This window comes from Balearica regulorum, chromosome 23 (genome assembly GCF_011004875.1).
Source record: "Balearica regulorum gibbericeps isolate bBalReg1 chromosome 23, bBalReg1.pri, whole genome shotgun sequence".
Lineage (NCBI taxonomy): Eukaryota > Metazoa > Chordata > Aves > Gruiformes > Gruidae > Balearica > Balearica regulorum.
The window spans coordinates 447,151-469,526 of record NC_046206.1 but is presented as its reverse complement, the minus strand read 5'-3'; the positions used below and the strand labels follow the sequence as shown (position 1 = coordinate 469,526).

Sequence of the window (22,376 nt, the reverse complement as noted above, 5' to 3'; positions counted from 1 at the left end):
TCCTTTCCTACCCCGGAGAAGCCGTAGGTAGCTCTACGCACCGGTGCCGCCACCTGCCGTTACCTCCTCCGGAGGAGCTCAAAGCTGCTCCCAGCCCAGCCCAGCTGCTCCAAGGGGAAGAAGGTCCCTGTGGATTCGCAGCTGGCAACCCAGGCTCCGTGCCTCTCCCGAGGCGTCAGTGCGCAGGATGTGTTTGCAGTGCGTTGCTGGGTCCCGCTGTTTCACAAGTTCATTTTTCCTTAGAGAGTGATATTCCCCCCAATCAAATTCAATGGCAGGAAACTTGGGTTTGCTCTCAGCGCCTTCTTGTTCCAGTCTGGCTTGATTGGCATGTAAAACCAAGGTCCTGAGGAACCACAGTGGGATCTGGTCCTGGTTTTAACTAAACCATTGTTGCTCACTCGCCATCTTTTAGCAGGGTTCTCATCAAATGCCTCTGTGAGGTGATTCTGTGATCATGTCGAGCTTTTTTTGGTTCCTTACAGAAAACTTTTCTCATATTTGTAGAAAATGCCTGCAAATACAAGTCAGACGCACTGGGAAAAGAAAAGGCAACTCCTCTCCTTGTTTTATTAATTTGAAATTTACATTATTTTAAGGGAGTCTCATGATATTGAGTGGCCTCGCCCACAATGTGTGTGGTTTTTTGGGGTTTTTGGTTTTGGTTTTTTTAATGTACAGTTGGTAATACTGCCGGTTTAGCCAGGGAAAAAACGAAGGTGCAGTATTTGCATAAACCATCCCAAAAGTTTTGGATATACCCCGAACTCTCGCTAGAGAACAATTAGCCAGCTGCAGGCCTGTTGGGGGGAGGAAGAGGAGGGAGAGGTAAATTTGAACCTAAACCCAATGAAAATAGGTGCAGGGGAGAAGAAGGATTTGTCAAGAACACCCAGGTTTCCGCCCACTGCGCAGGAGGGAGCCAGAGAATTCCAGGGACGGGGGAAGGAGCAGTGGGAGATGTTGTTGTTTTTAAATCGGGAACCGGTCCTTTGCCAAACCCACCTCCTGTTCTCATATTGTGCGATGCCGGGATGCAGCTACACACCCCTTTCACCCTGGAACGCTTCCAAATCATTCCGTTTGGCAGCTGTAAAAATTGATTTCAGTTTGGAAATGGCTTGTGCTTCTTCAACACTCTACTCTTATTGGGATCATAACTTAGGCGGGATCAAGTGCCTTGTTCTCTAAGACGCGGATAACTTCTTTTTGGGACTGTTCAGACTTGGATGACTGCGTTACGTGAGGCAGACACACATGAAATGCAAGCAGGGGTAATTTTTTTTTTTTTAAATTTATTTTTGCTTTTTGGCTCGGATGACTCTTTTTTTAATGCACCCTCAGAAAGAAAAACGTGCATAAGACTGTTTGCCTGCAGTGACTGGATGGCTCAGGGGTAACGGTGTATTCTCCTGAGCCTTTTGTCTAACATTTAGTAACTTAAACACTATCCGCATTGATAGTGATCAAGAAGATCTTTCCATCCGATTGTTTTCGCCAGGCTAAGAGGGATGATCATGCCAACCTGAAAGGTAGGAAAGAACTGGAATTCGTAGCATGTATAACTCTTGTTGCAAGGATCTAGTATTATTGCAAAACTAGTTTCGGCAGTGTCCAGAGCTATAGCTGTAATGAAAGGAGATGTTGTAATTCTCTTTGCTCTGCGTAGCACCTTCCAAGATGCAGAGGTTAATGTTACAGGGCCAGCTCCCCGCACTGCAGCTCCCAGCCTCTTGTGATCACATTTTCTCTTTTGCTCTTGCTCCTGTGGAGATTTGTGTATTTGTTTGCTTTAGTCAAATTGAAATACAGCCTCCCTCAACCAAAAACATTCTCTTGGGCCATTGTTTTTAAAAGCTGAATTTCTTGTCCCCCTCTGCTGGCAGGAGGCTGTATGATCTGAAGTCCACATCAGCACCACAAAACCCCAGCAAACGCGACCCCGCTTGTCTTCTGGGGGGTGTTGGGCTTGGGAGTAATTTGGTGGGAGATGATGAGATTTAGCCCTAGTAGTAAGAGTGAATCTGCAATGCTGAGCCTGTGGACAGGGCTTTCAAGACATGTCCTTTCTGCTGTCCTCCTGGTTTTTCCAGTTTGTGGGAACTGGAGTCTCTTCTTGCACTGGAAAGGCTTAGGCGAGGAATGAGACTGATCGTGTCAGCCTTGTGCCAGGCATTCTCACGCTGAGGAAAAACTTGAGCCTGGTTTTGGAAATTGTTTGCTTGGATCTTTTCTTAGAGAAAACGTGTTATAAGAGCTCTGTATGACTATCTCCTGTGCATGGCATCTGCATATAGACACTCTTCCGACAGCTGTCGGGAATTAATCTAAAAACTTCTAAAATCTACCCAACCAGGTTCCCCTCTCTCCTGTCCCAGCCAGCCTTACGAAAGGATTTCAGCCAGAACAAAGCGATGTAACAGGTTTTTGTTTGGTTGGTTTTTAACATAGTAACAATGTTAGAAATCAACATGGAAACTATGGAATAAACCAGACACGAGGATTCAGTTCTGGTCCCCGAGCAAATTCTTCTCTTAAGAATGTGGACTCAGGAATCGTGATTTTTTTTTCGTAGATAGGAATCTTTCTTGAACATTAAAGTGGTCAAAATGACCACTGGGCAAGGGGCTGACACCTGTGAAGTTTTCCAGCTCTTTTTTCCTTGCCTGATCAGTACAATTTCTTGTTGCTTTCTGGTAGAAGCTGAGCTGGTGCCTGGGGTGCTGCATTTTCAAGTTTGGAAAATGACGCGGCTTATCGTGGTCTTTTACTTCATGACCTTTCCCATCCCTTTGTACCGTTCTCTGCCACCTGCAGAATAAAATGAGAGGCCACCTGCAGCCAACCCTGCCCGTTGGGTTGTGAGTCGTGATCTGTAAAGGGGAATTGCTTCTTGTCTTCCTCACAACTCCACGAAATGCCTCAGTGTTTTTTCTGAGGAAAGCACTCACATCCTTAAAACCCTGCTAAGTCATTGGAACTTGGTTGCTTCCTAAACTGTTTTAATTAATTTGTTTTAACTGAGCAAACTGCAAGCCTCCCCTTGGCTTGGCAGAGCAGGAAAACTATGTCCATGTCATCAAGTGGAGAGCAGATGTGGGGAATGACCATGCCTTTCTGCAAAGCCAGCGATGGAAGCAGGCAGTGACCTGACCTCTAACTTTTCTCTGAAAGGAGCCCCTTCCCGATCCCTCCCAGCCATCCCAGACCTTCTGCATCCCCTTGTGTCTGCCCTCTAATGCTACAGTTACTTTGCTCTTTTTCAGATTAAAACCGAAGACCTCAGTGACTCCTTGCAATCTACAATCCCCCCTAGGTCAGGTCACCTCGTGCAGGGATCATCAATGATGCCCGGAAGCCAAATCGCCGGGGTAAGTGACTTTGCTGCTTCAGGGATCCAGAAGTCTGAAGTTGCTCACTGGTTAGTGAACCTCTGGAGAAGAGGCTGGCTTTGAGACACTTGCCAAATTACGTACGCCTTTTGACAGTGACAAAAGGAAACCTGAGGGCATGATGGACGCTAAATTGGAAAAGTGAATCTGTGCTGGCAAAAGTCAGCTTCCTCCTCAGCCTCTTTCTTTTCTGCAGAAAGTTTTACATGGGATCAAAGGTAGGCTGGACACGTACTTGGAAGAGATTTCCTCTGAGGGTTTACTAAGTAGGCAAACCTATCCTCAGGAAATCCCTTGAGCTGAAAATAATTCAAGGCTGAGACAACACCAAGGGGGAAGTGTTAGATATGTTGCCCTGGTCTTCCTGTTTCATGAACGCCTGGTTAATGCCATTATTGGAAATAGGATCCTAGGCAAGATTAACTCTTGAACTGAATCAGTATAGCCATCCTTGAATATGCTGGCTCCGATTGATTTACACCAGAGAAGAAATTAATTCCTTAAGGGAATTTTTGTTTTTCTACGGTAAAAAATTGGAGTTTAGTGCTTAACTCCTGTTAAACGCCAGTGGGAATTAGATGCCAGGAGGCCATGCAGCAGCTCAGTAATCTCTTCCCTCGTGCTTTCGTGGGGTATTCAGATCCCTTACACAATTCAGGGACTGCTCAAGTTCCACAAGGCTTCAAAACAGTTCTTAAGAAGCTCCGAGAGCTCATCTTATTGAGTAATGAGCTCCTTTGAAAATGAACCTCTAAAGAGAGTTGATCTTATTGGGGTAAAATTTTGTGTGTGTGTGTGTGTCTGTCCCTAGCAAATGCAAGCCCTTACGCCCAACAACGGACCTGGGGCAGGACCCCAGTAATGTGAAAGAGCACTAGGGTTGAATCCTCATCTCGCAGCACCTATTACCTGCTCTGCTGAATGCGGGGTGGGGAATTCCTGGCAGCTACATGGGAAAGAACAGGAAATAGTTTTGCATCTGGTCACTGTGTCCATTGCAACGTGTTTGCTGTTGGTGCAGAGAATCAGGTGCTTCCAGGCATTGCTTCTTTCCCATCTCAGCATATGGCTGGCTGGGAAATCAGCCTTCTGTGGAAAGTAGGCTCTCAGTGATCGTGCGATGAGACAGTCAGCTGCAACTTACTGTGTAATTTTAGGGAGTTTGCTCTCTGAAAATACGTTACCTGGAAGAAACTGAAATCCAGGAGGTTTCACTGTTTCTTCTAACAACCGGGTTTTGATTTTCAGTGCCTCAAAAATGTCATTTTTCAAGAATTTACTTTTTCAGATCAAAGTAGACAATCCTCCACGTGGATGTCTGTGTGTGCACAGAATTCTTCTTATATAGCAGAACACTTCAGATCCTGGAGCTCTCCAGTGCGTGAATTACACAAGTCCGGTGTGTTGGCAATTAAATGAAAAGTGTGAATGAGGTCAAGGACAGTATAAAAGAGCAGGGAAGCTTTATAGGAGAGGTGACGCTGTGTGAAGAGCAGACATCTCTGAGTTTTGTTGTTCCCTTTGCTTTTTCCCATAGGATATGAGCTCTCTTCACACCCTGCAGCAGCTTGTATTGCTTCCTGGTCACATGCAGTCGGTTCCCCAGTTTCTTCTGTCTCAGTCTCAGGCCGGGCAACAAGGTAAGAGCGATAAAAGCTGAAAGGGACATTGTTATAAGCAGACGCATATCTAGGAAAAACCTCCCTTCTCGTGACTGCTGCTTTTAATCTGGTCTCTTACGTTTTCCCAGCATGATGGTGTCTGTTCCCCTGCTGTGTTACCGGATGCATTTTCCCCTGCTCTTCCCCGGTGCTGGTTCCCACACCTGGGATGATCCCGTAGGCATGTAGTTGCTCCGGGAAGGGTACAGTTAAGGAGATGCTCCTGGCACCTGTGGCTTGTGTGCACCACGAGTGCCACCTTGGGGCCGGTCTTTGCAGACCTGGTAGGGATCCCACCCCTGAAATTCAGGGCAGCATCTGGTTGGCTTTCAGCAAGACAGCGAGGAGCCTGCTCCTTGGGGAGCAGTCGCAGCCTGCCTGGGCTCCCAGTCTCTCGGGGTTAGCGCTCTTCATTTCTTCCAGAAAGCTGGTGAGAGCTTGAGCCGATTTCTCCAAGTACCTTAGAGGGAGAGTAAACCCAGGGAAGGAGCTGAGCTGCTCCAGTGGAAGGACGATGCTGGCACTAGAACAGACAGATCTAACCTAGCCAGGAGCAACCCAGGGATGAGAGCTGAGAGTTTTGGAGTTGCCAGTGGTTGTTCCCAAATCTCGCCCCAAGCCGTGGGGCAGGCAGGAGAGGACAGGAGGTCTAAGCACTTCTGAAACAGAGTGTAACCAGCTTCGTGAAAGGGACGAAAGGACTAAGGACTGAACTCCGTGCTTGAGAAAGTCCCTGTGTTTCTATTTTTACCACCGATATTTTTTGTGGCATTTCTCCAACAACGGGGATACAGGCATGCTATGGAGGAAGTTTTATGCTGCTTGTGGGCAGACAAACATAGTCTTTGATCTATAACCTGACATATGCAAAGGGACTTTGGTCCTTCGCTCGCATTCTTGATTTCTTCCAACACCGAGATCCCTGCGTGTGACTGAAAATTAAGTATTAAAACCTTAAAATCGCTGCGGCTTGAATGCAATGGTATATATGCTCCAAAAGCATATTATATTGTGGGCAAGTGGGAAACCTGCTTCTCACTGGCAGTATATATGCTCTCCTCTCTGCCAAATGGTGCTGAGTGATGTATAAGGAAACTACTTGATGTATATTTAACAATAATCTAGAATTTAGTTTGTTTGAAATGGCAGAGTCAGGATAATCTATTGCTTACTGTCTGCTTTTATTCATGCATAATAGGAAACACATTACACTGGAAAACAGATCTTGCTTCCTTTTATAGACTGAGAGTTTCTTCTGCTACGTTACTTCCTTTGGCAGTTCTAACCCCTCCAACAGATGGCCACTTGTTTGGCCATGACCCCTTTTGGTTCCAGACTTGATAAAGACTGGATATTCTGGCCAGTAGCCAGCTTTTTGTGCAAGAGCACTTCCATCTGAATAGACGATTGCCAGGTTTTAATGACCCTTTGCCGTGTGCATGCACAGCCGCTGGGGACTGAAAGGGAAGGCACAGATTGGTTTTGTGGAATTAGTTGTTTGGTACAGATACAGGTGGAACGTTCCTCATACCAGAGAGATGCGTGAAATGCTCCTGAAGTTGTCCCTCGGGCCATCATGGGAACAACCTCAACGTTCCCTGAGTTCTGACTGATGGGTACATCAGTTCGTGGATTTCATGGACAAAGGGACTTGGCTGTGGGTTTAACCTTTCCAAGAGGACACACGTTTGGTTTGATTTTCGTGTTTTAAAGCTGTTTTTAAGCCAGTGAGTTCCCAGGTCTGATTCATTATGCCCCGATGCGATTCGTTGCGCAGCCCTTTTGCAGCTAGTGCTGGCACGCTTGAAGAAGGGGGTGAGAGCTCTGTGCCATGAAGGTGGAAACAAGCAGCCAGGTAGATGCTGAGAATACTGTCAGCCAAAATATTGCTGCTGAAGTCTTCATCTTATGAAAACACAGCCTCGGTCTCATCAACTGTCAAACCGGTGATTCCTGAATCCAGACCATAATTTTCATTTCAGCTAGAGCTTAGCTTTCGCAAAGGTGTTCAATCATGATTTTAAAGACTCCAAATGACAGAGCATCCGCCATGTCCCTAGGCAAGCCATTCCGGTGATTAATTACCTTCACTGTTAAAAATGTGCACCTCATTACCAGCCTGCATTTGAAATTCAAAGTTGTTCCAGCATTAGAGAAGGCTTATTGAAACACCAATCTAAATAAATAAATGGGATCCTGCACATTCAGATCTAAATTAAAAAAGGAAAGACAGAAAGGGGGGGGGGGGGGGAATGATTGATTCTGGAGATGATTTTTTTTTCCTTTTTTTTTTTAGCAGAAGTCCATAAATTTATATAGTTTTCCCTATAATTGTCAGTTATAATCAATAGAATATATTGACTGTTTCAAGAAAGGTTATAAATCCTCAGTAAATTCTATAGGCTTCTCCCACAACAGACTTGAAGAACCTAACTAAATTTCTAGGGAACTACACTGCTTTGGTCGCTACTTAATCCTTTAGGATGTTCCCTGTAAGAGATATAGGCTTGTACTTGGCAGTTTGTCAACTAAACAATTACGCAGTCTCCATAAATACTAGTTTTTGTTAGTTCTATAGATTTCCCTTCTTTTTTCATCTCATCATTTTATGTCAGTTTATATATTCCAAAAGAAATTAAATTTATTTGAAATACAGCAGGGTAGAAAAGAACAGGTCAGATGACTTCAAAGTGACACTTCATACGAAATGTATAGCAGAAAGCAGAGTGGGTATGCTCATGAGATTAACTGCAGGATCAGAATTTTTTTTTTTTTTATTAACAAGATCAAGTGGCTGAAAGTTGGAGTCAGAAAAGCTTTTATTGGCAATAAGATGCACTTTCTTTTTTTTTTTTTTTTTTTTAACAGCTACAATGATTCAGCGCTGGGAAAGATCACCACTATGGATGTAGTAAATACTCTGCTGTTCGGCATCTAAAATCAAAGTTAGATTATCTACGTAAAATGTTTATGCCCTAGTTCAGCCTCAGGTTAATGAGCAGGGATCAGTGGGTGAGATATTTTATCTACGTCATTATTGTAATAATCCCTTGCAGGCTAAAAAGCCATGAAAAGAACCTTTTCTTTCTCATAATGGTCTAGTGGAGGGTGTCCCAGCCCATGGCAGGGGGGTTGGAACTAGATGGGCTTTAAGGTCCCTTCCAACCCAAACCAGTCTGGGATTCTATAATCCAACTCAGACCCATCCAAATATGCAATGGCTGAAATTCTCAAATTTCGAACGAGAGCTAGCTAATGTTTTCCATTCAGAGCTTCATGAGCCTTTCCTGTGCAGAGTGATGTTCAGATGCCTAGGTGCTGATGAAGGAGCTGGTCTGATCAGATGCATCTCTTCTTCTCTCACCAGCTTTGCAGCCAAACCTCCTCTCCTTCCCTCAGCAACAGGGCAGCCTTCTCCTGTCCCAACCAGGACCCAGCCTGGCATCACAGGTAACTTGCCCCAACATACAGTCCCACCCTGAGAAGCACCCATTTGCAAAAAGTGCCGCTTCATTGAGGGCAAATGGCAGAGAAAATGTTGTGCTTTTCTGTTGTCGTGACTTTATGCGTCTTTGTTGTTGTTTTAACAGGCTGTGGGCCGTTCTGGACTCCCTGGCTCGTCGGTTGAACCCCACCTGGACGTACCCCAACATTTGCAAGTGGCAAAGCACCTAACTCCATCAGGAGCATCTGAGGAACCCAGTGACCTGGAGGAGCTGGAAAAGTTTGCTAAGACTTTCAAACAAAGGCGAATCAAATTGGGGTTCACGCAGGTAAGCAGCCTCATCGGTGGGAAGGGTGGTGTCACTTGTGATGTGGACATGTTGGACTGGGGAATTTTGTGGCAGAGGTGTGGATGGAGGAAGGGCTGGATTAGATACACTTTGGCTTTCTTTGGAGCAACCCCTTCCAAACACATGAAGAGACAAACCGTTCCTAGTACTTCATTACCGTGACCTCATTATCTGCACCTTCATCAATACACCAAAGGCTCAGGGGTGTGGGGCTGACTCCTGTGGGAAGAGAAGTCACTGTCTCTGGAAGGCGTGTCATGGAAACTTGGCTGCACCTATTCTGGAAGCAGCATGGGAGGTGGTATGACAGCAGGAAGCTGTAAGGGTTTTTTCTGAGCTCATGCTGTGATTTGGATCTCCTCTGGCAGGGTGATGTTGGACTTGCCATGGGGAAGCTCTATGGCAATGATTTCAGCCAGACCACCATCTCCCGCTTCGAGGCTCTCAACCTGAGCTTTAAGAATATGTGCAAGCTCAAACCCCTGCTGGAAAAGTGGCTGAGTGATGCAGGTAGGTGACATTACCTGCAGAAATGCCACTAGTCTGGGCCAGGACGAGAGAATCCATCCAGGAACCTCCAATAAAAGCCAGGAACATTGGAGCTGCAGCTAAGACCTCTCAGATCCGTGGCTGGGTTGGTAACAGACTGCTTCCCTCTGAGGATCACACAGCAGGTTGCACAGCAGCCTAGATATCAAACCACATCTGTTCTTTCGCTCTGACCATACAGGATTCACATTGCAACTTGGTGTCTGGGGCAGTCCCTTCCTGCATCGCCTCTTGCTGTGTTACACGGCCTGGGGCAAATCACTGGGCTAGTCCATTCAGTCCCAGAAAGAGCAGGAAGGGATGACTCCCCAAGTGCCCATGGGCAGTAATTAGAAAAGAAAGGTAGCACGGCAAGGGGAATCCCTGGCAGGAGCAGCAGGATTGGGCTGGTGTCCTCTGCTGGCTGCAGACCACTGCAGGAGTGGCATTAGTTTCATGTGCTTCACCCGCCCTTCGGGAGCCACACGTTGGACCAGTTGGTGTCGAGAGGTGTCTCAGCTATGTGAGGCCTGATCTCAGCAGTGCAAGTCACCGTCTTTAGCTGTGTGAAATTAAATCACTGGAAAACGCGTGGTCCCCATCAGAACAGGCTGGAAATCAAGCTGCAAAAAAGGAAAAAGAGTGTCTTGATTAAAATTTTAGCACTCTCATTTCTTTCCTGTTTTGGAAAAAATCATCGATGGATTTGGGACAAAATTGTTGGAACAATTCTAATCATTATTAGAGGAAGGATCCACAATATAGGAACGTTTTACTTATTTTAGGAGGTGTCATAGTTCCCAGAAAGGATCTAGGAATGAAAATAACTAATTACCTTCTTTAATGTCTCTCTTCCCCTCCCTTTTTCCCCAGAATCTGCTCCTTTGGATTCTTCCATGAGCACTCCCAATTCCTACCCCTCAGTGAATGAGATGTTTGGACGGAAAAGAAAGAAGCGAACCAGCATTGAGACCAACATTCGCTCCACGCTGGAGAAAAGATTTCAAGATGTGAGGGGAAAATCTTTCAATGTGTTGTGAATTCTTTCTGAGTTTGGTATTTGCTAGGTCATAGCAGCACTGAATCCTCAAAAAAAAGAGAGATCTCTTTTTTTTGTTTGTTTGTTTTGGTTTTTTTTGTTTGATAACAGGTTAGAAAATGCTTGAAGGGGTTAACAGAGGAAAAGTGTCAAACCCAAAGAAATCGTACCCAATTATTTCCTTGGTAAATGTTGTTTTAAAGGAATTACAATTTCATCGCCACACCTCCCCATCATCGCCCACTGATCAGCGCCCCAGTCGAAGCTGAGCTCCTGCACCCACCTCTTCCCTTTGCCAGTTGCAGGCGTGTGCCGCGGGAACTGTGTGGCCACGGTGCAGCACAGAAATGGATGCCCTGTTAAGCAGGTCTTGTGAGACCACAGAACTAGTTGCTCCAGATACTGCTGCTGAATCATTTCAGAAGTAGAGCCTTTTACTTTTTAAGCATCAAGATTTTCAAGAATAAAATCATTACAGAGAGCAAACAGAGCTTTAAATCAGTAGGACTAAATTGTGCATTGAAAATTTTTCATCAAAACTGTTTTTGACCAGCCCTCATTTTTTCTTGATTTCTCCTTCATATCTGATCATACCAAAATTTCATGCTAAGACTGTTCATGAGAACAAAAGACAGTCATTGTCAGATCATTATGGGTACCTCATTTTTAGCTAGTATGAGGGAATGGGAAAACTGTCTTGACATCTCTGTGCTAGGTATTTTTGACCCTCAAGTTTCCAACTCAGACCAAAACCCATCGAGCTAAATGTTGTCAAATGCACCAGAAAATGAATGAGTCAGGAAAAAAAAGGGTACTATTATTTCCATTTATAAATGAGGGGCGGAGGAAGAAAGGAAGAAATGGCTCTTCTGAGATGGTGCATGTAGGCGTACAAACAGCACTCGGAGCTCGTGTGTCCTGCGTAGCGATAAGACGACCATCAGTCATTAGCTTCCCCCCCAAGCAACGATTTAGGGTGCTGTTAAGATCAAAGAGTGCGGTGCGTTATGCAATAACAGGGTCAGGTACTGTGACTCATCCCCCACTGATTCTGTGAGACTTGATGTTGAATCAGAGGCACTTTCTGGTTCACAGAACATAAACTCTCACCAAATATTTACCCTTTGTCTTAGAAGCAAATTTTCTCTCCTCCCGAGTTCCCAGCCAACCCCCACATGCCCTCCACCTTTCCAACAGCAGAAGCATACGTTGATGCCATCAGTTACAGCTTTTTGGGGCTTTCTTTAACCTCCTGCCCTTTCTTAGCAGAACCCCAAGCCCAGTTCAGAGGAGATATCCTTGATAGCAGAGCAGCTCTCCATGGAAAAGGAGGTGGTTCGGGTCTGGTTCTGCAACCGGCGCCAGAAGGAAAAACGGATCAGTTGCCCGATGCCATCCCCCATCAAATCACCTATCTACAATTCCAGACTGGTGAGAGACTTGGCAATAGGGAGGTCTACATGCCATCCTAGAGGAGAAAAGGGTGGGAGGATTTGCTGGAAAAGGAAATAGGACAGGACATTTTCTTGTACACACAAGTCCCTGAGTCGCTTGCAAGCCCGCTCCACAATCCGGGGCGGGATTATACCTGCAGGAGTGTGCAGAGAGGCAGCTGGGCTAGCCACAGATTGGGCACACAGTCAACTTCCAAATTTTAATGCAATCTCATGCCCACATTTACAGAACATTTATTTTTATTCTATTAAAGAAAATAGTAGAAAGAAAATACAGTTTTCCTAGAAGGTACAGGTCAGTTTAATTGTAGGATAATTTATACAAATAGGGGTGCTATCCCAAAACATTTCACCCTGAGATTGGTAAATAAAAGCTTTCTAAAGTTAGTGGAGGAGGAATCAGCATTCCATGGAATGAGAATTACATGCACTCATGTCAGTTTAGTTGTTAACTCTGAAACCCACTGGTAACCATTTACGTATCAGTTTGTTGGCTTACATCTGTGCAGAAATGCAGAGTACACTTCAGGAATGCTAACTGTCCTTCTCTCATGTTGTACATTCACATTTTGGCAAGCATATTTTCATTGCCAGGAAGAACAAGGAAAAGGGCAACCATTGTGAGAGTTGGTAAAAGCGTGCCCTTGTGATCTGCCGTCAGTGGCTACTGTGGATAACAAGCTACTGTTGCGTTTCTGCTAGTTAATAGTTGCGTAGTTGCTTCCACATAAAAAAGTGGCAGGAACCTCCCTACGGTGTTGTTAGTGCTGGGGCACATGTGAGTGGGAGGGAGAGTACGTAATCACAAGCAATATTTTATCTTGAAATCTTCTGGGTTTTGGAATTATCCATGAGAAGGCAGGAAAACATCACAAGAAGTTTGGTCACTTGTTGCACAACACATTTGGTTTACAGTCACAAACACAAAATGCTGCTTGCAAGCCATGAATTTTTTAAAGCAGTAGCTTTGGTGAATAATTTCCCTGCAAATGCGTTGTATAAAATATGCCTTTGCTCATCAGTCATTCTGAACAACGTGTTGCCTGTAGTTAAAGCATCATGGTTGAACAGCAAATGCCCCAGGCTCGCTTTGATTGCAGCCACCAAATTACTAATTGTCACCTGAGAATTCTCACTTGTCAAGAACTCCCTAAAAGAAAAGGGATTATTTGTGCCCAAGACCAGAGTGAGCTGGGAAGTTTCAGACTGAGAATGTCCAGTCTGAAACATCCAAAGGGCAGCAGCTCCTACCGACTGGATCTCTGGACTTCAGAAAGTTTGGCTTGTGTTTGATAGTTTCAGGCTTTTCCATAGCCGATCCATAAATTCAGACATATGTAGAGAGTGTCAAGCACATGTAGTATTCATTCTGGTTTCTTTTCATCGCCCTGGACATGGGAATGGTGCTAGAGTATGAATAGAAATATCTGTGGGAGCCTCAGATGTAGATAAGAAGTCTGCTTGGGAGCCAGCACACTCTAAAGGGAATGTGAGAGGAGTGGCGTTTTGTGATCTATGCCCTCAGAGTGCCAACTGCTTACTGTTTGCTTCTGTTTCTCTCTAGGTCTCTACCTCAGGGTCCTTGGGGCCCCTCTCCGTCAATCCCGTGCATAGCACCATGCCTGGGACTGGTAAGTCTCGGAAAACCTGCGTCACCATTCCTTCCCTCCTCCCTCTGCTCTTCCTCTCTGACTACTTGGTTTCTCGGTCACGTTTGCAGGCCAGTCTCAATAAGACCCTTGGGTTTGGCCAGGGAAGGTGTCCCCACATAACTAGCATACCAGGGGTAAGAACAGCTGAGTCTTTCTCTTGGCTGGAGCAAAGACACGGAAAGCTTCCTGGGCACAATAACATTCCCAGGATAATCCTGGGTGAATTTTACTGAGGTGTACAGGTTTGGGAGCCAGGCACACCTGGAAGCCAAACAAGAGGAGCGCTTGGGGGTAGGTTACTGCATTTCTTCAGCAGAACATTGTCAGATCTCCTTGGAGAAGTGCGATTCACAGTAACAGAAACCAAGCGCCACAGAGAGAACCCCACAGCCTGGAGACCCCCACCGTCTCCATGGCTGGGGCACGGATTCTGCCTTGCCGCTGCAGGGCAGACGGTGACTCAGATGAGCAACAGGATGGGTACAAGATATGGTGGAAGTGTTTGGGCTTGGGCTGTCCTTGGCAGGAAGAAAGGAGATCCCAGTCTTATGCTGCTTTCTCTGCTACACAGTAACATCATCGTGTTCTCCAGGGAACTCTAGCAGGCCCTCGTCCCCCGGCAGTGCACTCCATGCCAGCAGCCCCGGCACAGCCCAGAGCAACTCCAAAGCTGGGATGAACTCTTCCGGTTTCAACTCTTCAGGGTAAGGAAGGGGGGGCCCAGCTTGCTCCTTGGCAAGGGCATCGGAGGGCTTGGGAGAAAAGCAACGGGGCCTTAGAGAAGAACGTGCAAGCCCTTAGAGCCTCCAGCAATGTGGAGCTTACGTGGTGGCACGTTCTTGCGTGGTTTCACATCTAACCTGAAGCTTCTTGGGATATGGCTGTTTTTCTGCTTGAAGACAAATAGTAAATCAAATTTTGCCTGAAAAACTGTGCTGGTTAAAAAAAAAAAAAAAAAGGGAAAAAAACCCCCACCCCCAAACCCCAAACCAAACCAAAAAAACCACAGTCAAAAGACCTGAATAGAAACGCTGGCCATAAGGACTGTCCTAACCTAACCGGCTGTGTGGAGGAAGCAGAGGAAGGCTTATTTTCCTGTTTCTGCTTGGATAACCCCATCCATAGCCACTCCTGCAGTGCCACCCAGAGAGCTCTGCTGCAAAGCAACTATTCCACAGCGGCAGATGAAACAAGAACAAAGATTTTCCTCTGCCCTGCCTTTAGATGTCACAAAAGCATTGGGCCACACATACGGGCTCAGAGCCCTCCTGGTTCTTTCGCTGAATGTGAACCTCTGGCACAGTCCGTGCTGCTCAGGCCTCTCTGGGCTTGTAGTTTCTGCTACATCGCATCAAGGATGCTGCGTTAGTACGAAAGCAACAGAGAGCAGAGGGCGTTACCCACAGCTGCTGGGCTTTCTGAGTCATGGCTCATCCTGTGCCGTGAATCAGACCTCCTCTTTCGTGGAGGAAGTCCAACAGCCAAGCGGTATGTCAAATCATGAGCACAATGGAAGATGTTGCTTAGAAAAACAGGGGGTTTGCTATGAGCTTCCTATAGGAGCAAAGCATCATTTGCTGGCTGCCAAGTCGAAGTGAGGTTACAAACAGAATAACGATGATTTTTATTGCAAGGGGAAAATGTTAACAACGTGGCAATTGCAGCTTTTATTCCCTGTGTTGCAAACAGATCTTGGTACCGATGGAATCAACCTACCTACCTCCACTGAGATGACTCCTCCATCGTGTGTAAAAGGAGCTCTGACTTCTAGCTATGGACCAACTTCTCTAGGAACAATGCTTGGGGCAACATCTGGCGTTCCAGTGCCTTCAAAACGCTGCCAAATGAAGGTCTTGTTTAAGGGAACCCATAGCAGCAGAACTCTCCAGGGACTCAAACTGCAGCTGACCTTCCCCAAGGATGCTCAATGCCAACAGTGACATTGTAATACTCTTCCAGGCACTCACTTCAAGAACGAGCCCTTGCTTAGCACTATTAGCATGAAATACTGCCCTCTGCTTGCAAATCTCTGCATTCACACTGGATTGCCTGGCAATCTCTAATCTGGAAGGATTTCTATGTCAGGACCCTCTTTTCCCCTCATTCATTTCAGAGCTTCCCATGAGAAGGGTCTATCATGCTGGTACTATCACGCACACATACCACAAACCCCCAAACTGAGCCGAGGTTACCCAGTTCATTTCACCAGAGACCCGTGTCTAGATGTGAGCCTTGGTTTTCAACAGACTTCCAAGGTCAATGGCACTGTGCTTTATCCACTACCAAACTTGCTTTGCTTTGAGCCATTCTGCTCTCTTTCTAAAGGTGCTTTTTGGTTTTTTTCTCCCCCCCCCCCCCTTTTTTTTTTAATTAAGTATTTTAGAGCCTTCTTATTTTTTTCCTTTTAAAGAATTTGTTGTCTTTTGCAAAATTTGTGTCCAGGTCTTGTTATTGTTCACAGCTGGCCTCACTGCCCCACTGGGGGACGTCACTGTTCTAAAACCTTGGGTGAACTTCTGACTCCATTGAACACAAAAGCAGTTTGTGTTGTTTTGATGGGACAAGGATTAGTCTTGACCTTGCCTTCTTTATTTTACTCATCCTTTGGGTTTTATCTGATACCAAACGAAAACAACCTCTCTGGAGTAGAGGTGTGCATGTGTTCTGGTCTTTCCTGAGCTGTAAGTAATGTAGCTTGCCTGTTCTCTGCAGCATGCTCTTCTGTTCCTGGGAGGACAAGTCGTATTGCTCAGGTGTGAATCTTGAGGTTTGTGTGTGCAAGTGTTGCTGAACTTCATGAGATGCCAAAGTGTAGGAAACTTCAACTTTCACAGCATATCACCAGGGAAATTGTTGTTATTTTGCAAGTCTCCACTTGAAAAGAGATAGGTATTTAATTTTGTTAAAGTAGACTTCAGTAATACAAAGTCCTGGTCAGGTTGTCTATGGGTACAAGTAATTAATTCAGTGGAACTAGAGTAAATGAGTATCTGGCCGGTTGACAGATTGTAAATAGACAGTTTTGAGTAGTAGTCTTTTTTTTTCTGATGGCTTTTTTTTTTTTTTTTTTTAAGGTAAATGTGAGCTTTTTTTTTTAAAGTAAAAATTACCCTTTGTCACTTCTGGGGAAAAAAAAAAAAATATTTGATCTGTTATTTCTTATCCTATTCATCCAGTTCTGTGTGATGAATTATTGCTATAGGGAGTCTGTGGACCTTAAGAGTTTATCAGCTACCTTCACACAAAGTATTGAGCCCTGCGTGCACATTGTACATAGAACTGCTTTGAGTGAGGTTTTGTTACAGAAGCAGACGCTGATGATAATGAGAGAGGACTGGAAAAGATAAGGTAACGTTTCTTGAAAAATGGAAATTAAGAAAAATATTTCTTTTTTTTTTAAATACTAAAATAAGTTTTTTCAAAATGTTCTAACACAAAAAAGGGAGCAACTGTATTTCTATTTCCTGGATTCACCACCACCACCACTCATTTACCTCTAACTGAAACACTTTCGTCATGTCTGGTTTTCAGTGGAAACATTAAAATTAAATGAAACCTTTTTTTAACAAAATCTGTTGTGATTTTAAAAAACATTTTATGTTGAGAAAGCAAGAAACATAGATGGGAAGTATTAATCTAACTCATGATTGCTATGGCCCTTCTTTCTGCCATTATTTAAATTTTCTTACATGCTTGGAGGGTTGATTTCAAGCCTTGTTCTCCGTTGCTTTCCAAGTGTATTTAGAGATGTGAAATGAATTGTTTGAATATGATCATTGTAAAGCTAAGCTGTGTACAGCTGCGCAGGTGGATTTTCCTGGCACATTTCTTAAGGTTCCCGTTACCGTCTCTGACAGGGACTTCCCTGCGAGAAGTGTCTTCTACAGCTAGAGTGACAGGAATGAAACATGAGAGCTTTTTCTATGGTGTGCCTTAATCACAGGATTCTTGAGGAAAAAACCAAATTCTCCTCCAGCCAAGAGAATGATACTACAACAGCGTTTTAAAAAAACCGTGCTACGGCAACTGCATTTAAACTCAGCTAGTGGTTTGCTGGGCGGGCTGCAGGGACGGAGCATGCCAACGTGCCCTCCCTGTGCAAACTTACCCCTGCCGCTTGCCTCCGTGGGATTGCTTATGAAGGTGGGCTCTCAAAATCAGCCCACGCCAGCTCTGCAGATGCAGAGCGATACCTGCTCGGCTCCTCTCCAGCGCTGGCTCTGTCCTGCTGGAAAAGCCTGCGTGATTTCTGCCGAACGCCAATAGCGGACGATTCTCCGGAAATGAATGCGTTCACGTATACGCAACCGGGGACTGGTAACAGGTTTTGTTCACACGTGAGATCTTTGCTACTGGCTGGAGAATTGGGGTTGATACCATATTTGTTTTGCCTGATTAATTTCCATTAATTTCATGTAAGCAGCTGAGTTAAGCTGGCTGGGAGGCTGGTGGGGTGAGACTAAGGGATCTGTACGAAAATGGTGGAGGGCAGGAGAAACAGGAATGAACAAATCAGCAGACATTTGTTTTACTTTTTAACTAAAACATGCCAGGGTTTAGTTGGAAAGAAACCTTTCCAGCATTGTGTTTCTCTCTTATCTGGTCTAAAAAAAAGAATACTTTTACATGAAAAATTCAATTCTGTCATAGTTTGTTTTTGTTGTTTTGGTTTTTTTTTTTAAATAATCAGAAAACAAATCATTGACCTGTACTCATGTGCAGATAAAGTGTGTGGGAGGAGACTTTTCCTCTCCTGTCTCTGGCTGGGATGGCATAAACCCCACGGCGTACTAAGCTAATGCACTGCGCACCGACGACTCAATCGCACCTGCGCCGGCCGAACCCTGCCAGGTGCCTTGCTACGGGCCCGTGCCCTTGGAGGGGAGAAGCTGCAAGTCCTGAGGGAGAGGTGTAAGCGACAACTGGCCAATTCATAACCCCTCTCTCAAGGAGCTGCCTTTCCTCTCAGGCCTTTGGTTGAAACACCTCCCTCGAGCTCCTGTGAGGGCTGGCCGACAGATGCTGTGAGAGGATGATGGAGGATGAAACAAATAATATTTTTTCATGCCAGCCTGCGAAGTGATTTGCATGTGGCTGTTCACCGAGTGTGCTGCAACCCTATGAATAAAGTCAGCAGGATTTGGATTTTGACCAAACAACAGCCCTGGCCAGGGATGAAAAAGAGGGGTGGCTGGCTGTCGCTCCGTAATTATAAAGACCCCTTAAGAAGCTTCCAGCTTTTCAAGCAATAATTTTACAATCCTTATTCAAAGCCAGTTCCATATGAAAAAGATGTTCAAGTGGCATGAAGGAATCTTGCTCCAGGCTCTCCCTCCTAAGATACAGACCTTCTTAAAATTAATACTCTACATAATGGAAACAAGTACATTACAGGATGGCCTGCTGCTAAAGCAATGGCACTCTCCCTTTTACTTTTCTCTTTTTCCTTTTTTTTTTTTTTTAAATTATCTGGCTATTATGAATATTTAAAGATTAGCAGATAGGAAGAACAAATTTAAACCACCGATCTGTACCTTTGGGACACCCTATCTTATTCTACTTCCTGCATGACCTTGGACAAATGACTTAATCTCCATTAGGCAACGGTGATGACAACCCTTCCCTTCCTCCAGTCCTCAACCTGTGCTAAATAGCATAGTTCATGAATGATGAGCATTACAGCTGATTCTGCTGCCAGCCACCACAGAAGATGTTTATTACGCTGACTCTCGGCAAAGTTCTAGTTCCAGCTCGTTTCTATCGTGAAAAATCTTTCATAGATTATAGATAATTATTTAAAAGCTCAGAAGTGACCATTCTGATTGCCTTCATAACCCTAGCCTGCAAATTTTGCCCAGTAATTCCTGCATTAATCTTATACCTGGTAGCTGAGCTGTAACTTGGCTACCGATTTCAGAGTCGGTTGACAGTCTACTTAAACACTTGGTAAAGGCTCCCAGGGGTTTATGAACCTCTTTGTCAAAACAGACCAAAAATAATGTTGTGAAAGGCAGCTAACTATTTACGATAATATATTTACAAGTTACTGTATGCATGTACACTCTTAGAGTATAAAGAAGATACACCACGATCTAAAACCTGGCTCTTAACTGACAAGGACCGTTCCATTTCATTTTCAGAAATTCCTCTAAGTAATTTGCTCCCACAAAAGCGGCACTGCATAGATTTTGGAATATTATTTCTGAAATCTGGGAGGGAAATTACAAATGTATTAAATGCTGAATAACAGTATCTGCACATTAGTACTGCAGCTGAGATCAAAGCTAAGCTGTGCCAGGTGTTGTGCAAACACATCACAAGAGTTGATCCCCACTGAAAAGTTTATAAACACAGTAACAAGTCTCCCAGATTTAGTGATAAACTGCTCCTGAGCAGGAAAACAAACACTAGCAGCTTGCTTGTTTCCCTAAAAGCTACGGTTGGAAGGGAAAGGTCTTCATTCCCCTGTCTTCTAGGAATACTTCCAGTCTCACAGGAGCGTCTAAGGGATTAAAAATATACAGAGCAGGAAATTCCAGCTTTCCAAGACTAAGAGTCACCTCCCACAGCCATAGGTAAACAATGCAGGGAACAATCGCTCACAGTGGCTATAAGAACTCACGTAATCTCCTGAACAACCTGATCTGCTACCAAAGCAGGCCTTGTGCCTGAACAGGCTCCGCGCTCTGTCCCTGCTCTTCTCTTGAGAAGAGCTCTGCCGTACCTCCGCCGTTAGGGCTCGAGCATCAGTGAGCTGAACCCCAGGTGTGAGTGAAGAGCCAGCGGTCAGCTGAGTCCCTATTTAAAAACACCTCTGCGGGTCCCATCCCTATTGCTTGTGAGTATAAGGGGTGCAACCCCATTCATCTTCTATGTTTATCTGTGGTCTGGTCATTCACAAGCTCTCTGGCGAAATGAACCAGATCCCACTCAGCTCCAAAATCAGATCAAGGTGTGCTTTGGGAAGTTATCATCTGTCTGTAGGTAGACCTCTCTCTCTAGTTCCTGTCTCAGCCAGAGACAACTGAACTGGCAACCTCAAAATATAAAATAGACAAATACTCCTGACTTTCCTCTCTGCTGACAGGTGCCGGAGTGCTTGCGGGAGAGGCACTCCTATGAACGACTGACATTGGGGGGACTTTTCCACTTCACGGCTGTAGGAACTGCAGAGCTCTAAGCGAGTGTGCGGACCGGGTAGGAGGTGGAGTACCGGATCCATCCAGGATGTTTAGCAGTGCCCAAGTTCAAGCAAGACTGGGAAAGGCTGGGAAATGAACAATTTGTTGTTGGTGCTTAATTGCTTTTATTGTTGGTTACTCTTTCTTTTCTTCTCCGTTTTCCACCTGTGAGGCACGTGAGTGCAAGCTGAGAGAACAGCGCTCTGTTCCTTGCCCTTCCCAGTCTTCCCTGTGGCCTGAAGGGAGACTTTGAGCATTTCTAAGTGTCCAAATGATCCCATCAAGCACCCTCATCATTCCCGATGCTCACAGCCTTGGAACTTAGAGTCCTAGCAGAATTAGCGGAGATCCTAACACGCCAATGCAATGCCTTCAATAGCTGAGTTTAAATTCAGGCTCAACACCTTTACAGGTGCCAGCAGGGACTAGTGCCTGAGCTGCGGTGGGACCCCCTTTCTCTGTGCCGGGGGTCCCTGCCTGCACAGCCTGTGGGCTTGCTTCAGAGCGGGCGCCAAAATGCTGGCAAAGGAGAGAAAAATCAGGGAGTTTTAGCTCAAATGTAAGAGCAACCTATCATTTACAATCTGACTAGAAGCATATTTGAATGAATTACCAGAGCTTTTATAACACAGAGAAATATCCTGTGGAGTGCAGCACACACACCAGACCTAAGCGACCATAGATGACCTCTCTTGTGCTCCAAGTGATCGCTTTCACTCCCAGCACAGATGCCTTTGGCTGTAGGGAAGGTTTGGGTTCTTTGGGACACGCAACCTCCTTTCAGACAGCTTTTAAAGCAAATTGAATAAACAGAAATTACATGGTACCGACACCAAGTTCACTGTCAGGGCTTGGAGGACGCACAGCCCTTTCCTGGTTACTCACTCCTGCTTCTGCCCAGCCCTGGTGCTTGGCCCAGCTCAGCTCCTCGCCCACTCATCCTGTTCTGCGTGTTCTGTGTCACATCTCCCTGTGCGTTCCACACCACTCCCCAGCTCCGGACCCAAGCAGACCCAAACTCACTGACTCCTGTCTGAGGCTCCCCTCCTTGCAGTCAGCACAGGACAACACCAAGGTGGGCACTGTAAGCCACCCAGCCTCTGCTTTCAAAACCGGGTACAAAACGAGAAAGAGGACTCCGGGACACTGTTTTAAAAACAAAACAAAACAAAACAAAAAAACCAGCAGCACCACCAAAAGGACAAAAGCACTTCCCCTCTTGCCTGATCCAGCTTTATTCTCCACTTTATTCTCCTTCATCAGGGAGAAAAACATCCCGCCAAATTAAAGTCCGGGGACCCTATGGGACTCTTACAGCCGGGAGGGCTGAGGCCGGATGGAGGTACGAGCCCGGCTGACACCCTCCAAACGCCTGTCCCTGTTTCTCCTCCCCCGTTTGCCCTGCCCTGCACTGTCCCCAGGCAGCACGGCCCTGTCCCTGCCCCGGGCAGGCAGTAGTGCTGCTCGGATCCCTTTTCGCCTGCGGGGTCGGTGAGCAGGGCAGAGCAAACGGGGCTGGGGAGCGGAGGGGGCAGGAGGAGCATCCTCCGGGGGCGCGGAGATTTGGGGGAGGAAAGACCCTCCCCGGCAGGAGCTGCCCCGGCCGAGGGCGGGGAGCGGAAGGGAAGATAAAAGCCTCTTGGTGCGCGGCGGCACCGCCTCCCTTCCCGGGCAG

At 45.7% G+C, this 22,376-nt stretch overlaps 1 protein-coding gene across 1 annotated transcript in view; it reads left to right on the top strand.

Annotated features, from left to right (window-relative positions):
* POU2F3 (POU class 2 homeobox 3) overlaps positions 1-16,045 on the top strand; it is a 43,149-nt gene extending 27,104 nt beyond the window's left edge. The window contains exons 5-14 of the mRNA XM_075774487.1: positions 3,267-3,371; positions 4,930-5,032; positions 8,421-8,503; positions 8,644-8,826; positions 9,216-9,357; positions 10,249-10,385; positions 11,684-11,845; positions 13,433-13,499; positions 14,092-14,224; positions 15,210-16,045. Of these exons, the coding sequence (XP_075630602.1) occupies positions 3,267-3,371; positions 4,930-5,032; positions 8,421-8,503; positions 8,644-8,826; positions 9,216-9,357; positions 10,249-10,385; positions 11,684-11,845; positions 13,433-13,499; positions 14,092-14,224; positions 15,210-15,249 (1,155 nt within the window). The 3' untranslated portion in view covers positions 15,250-16,045. The remainder of the gene's footprint in view (positions 1-3,266; positions 3,372-4,929; positions 5,033-8,420; positions 8,504-8,643; positions 8,827-9,215; positions 9,358-10,248; positions 10,386-11,683; positions 11,846-13,432; positions 13,500-14,091; positions 14,225-15,209) is intronic.
* The last annotated feature ends 6,331 nt before the right edge of the window (positions 16,046-22,376 follow it).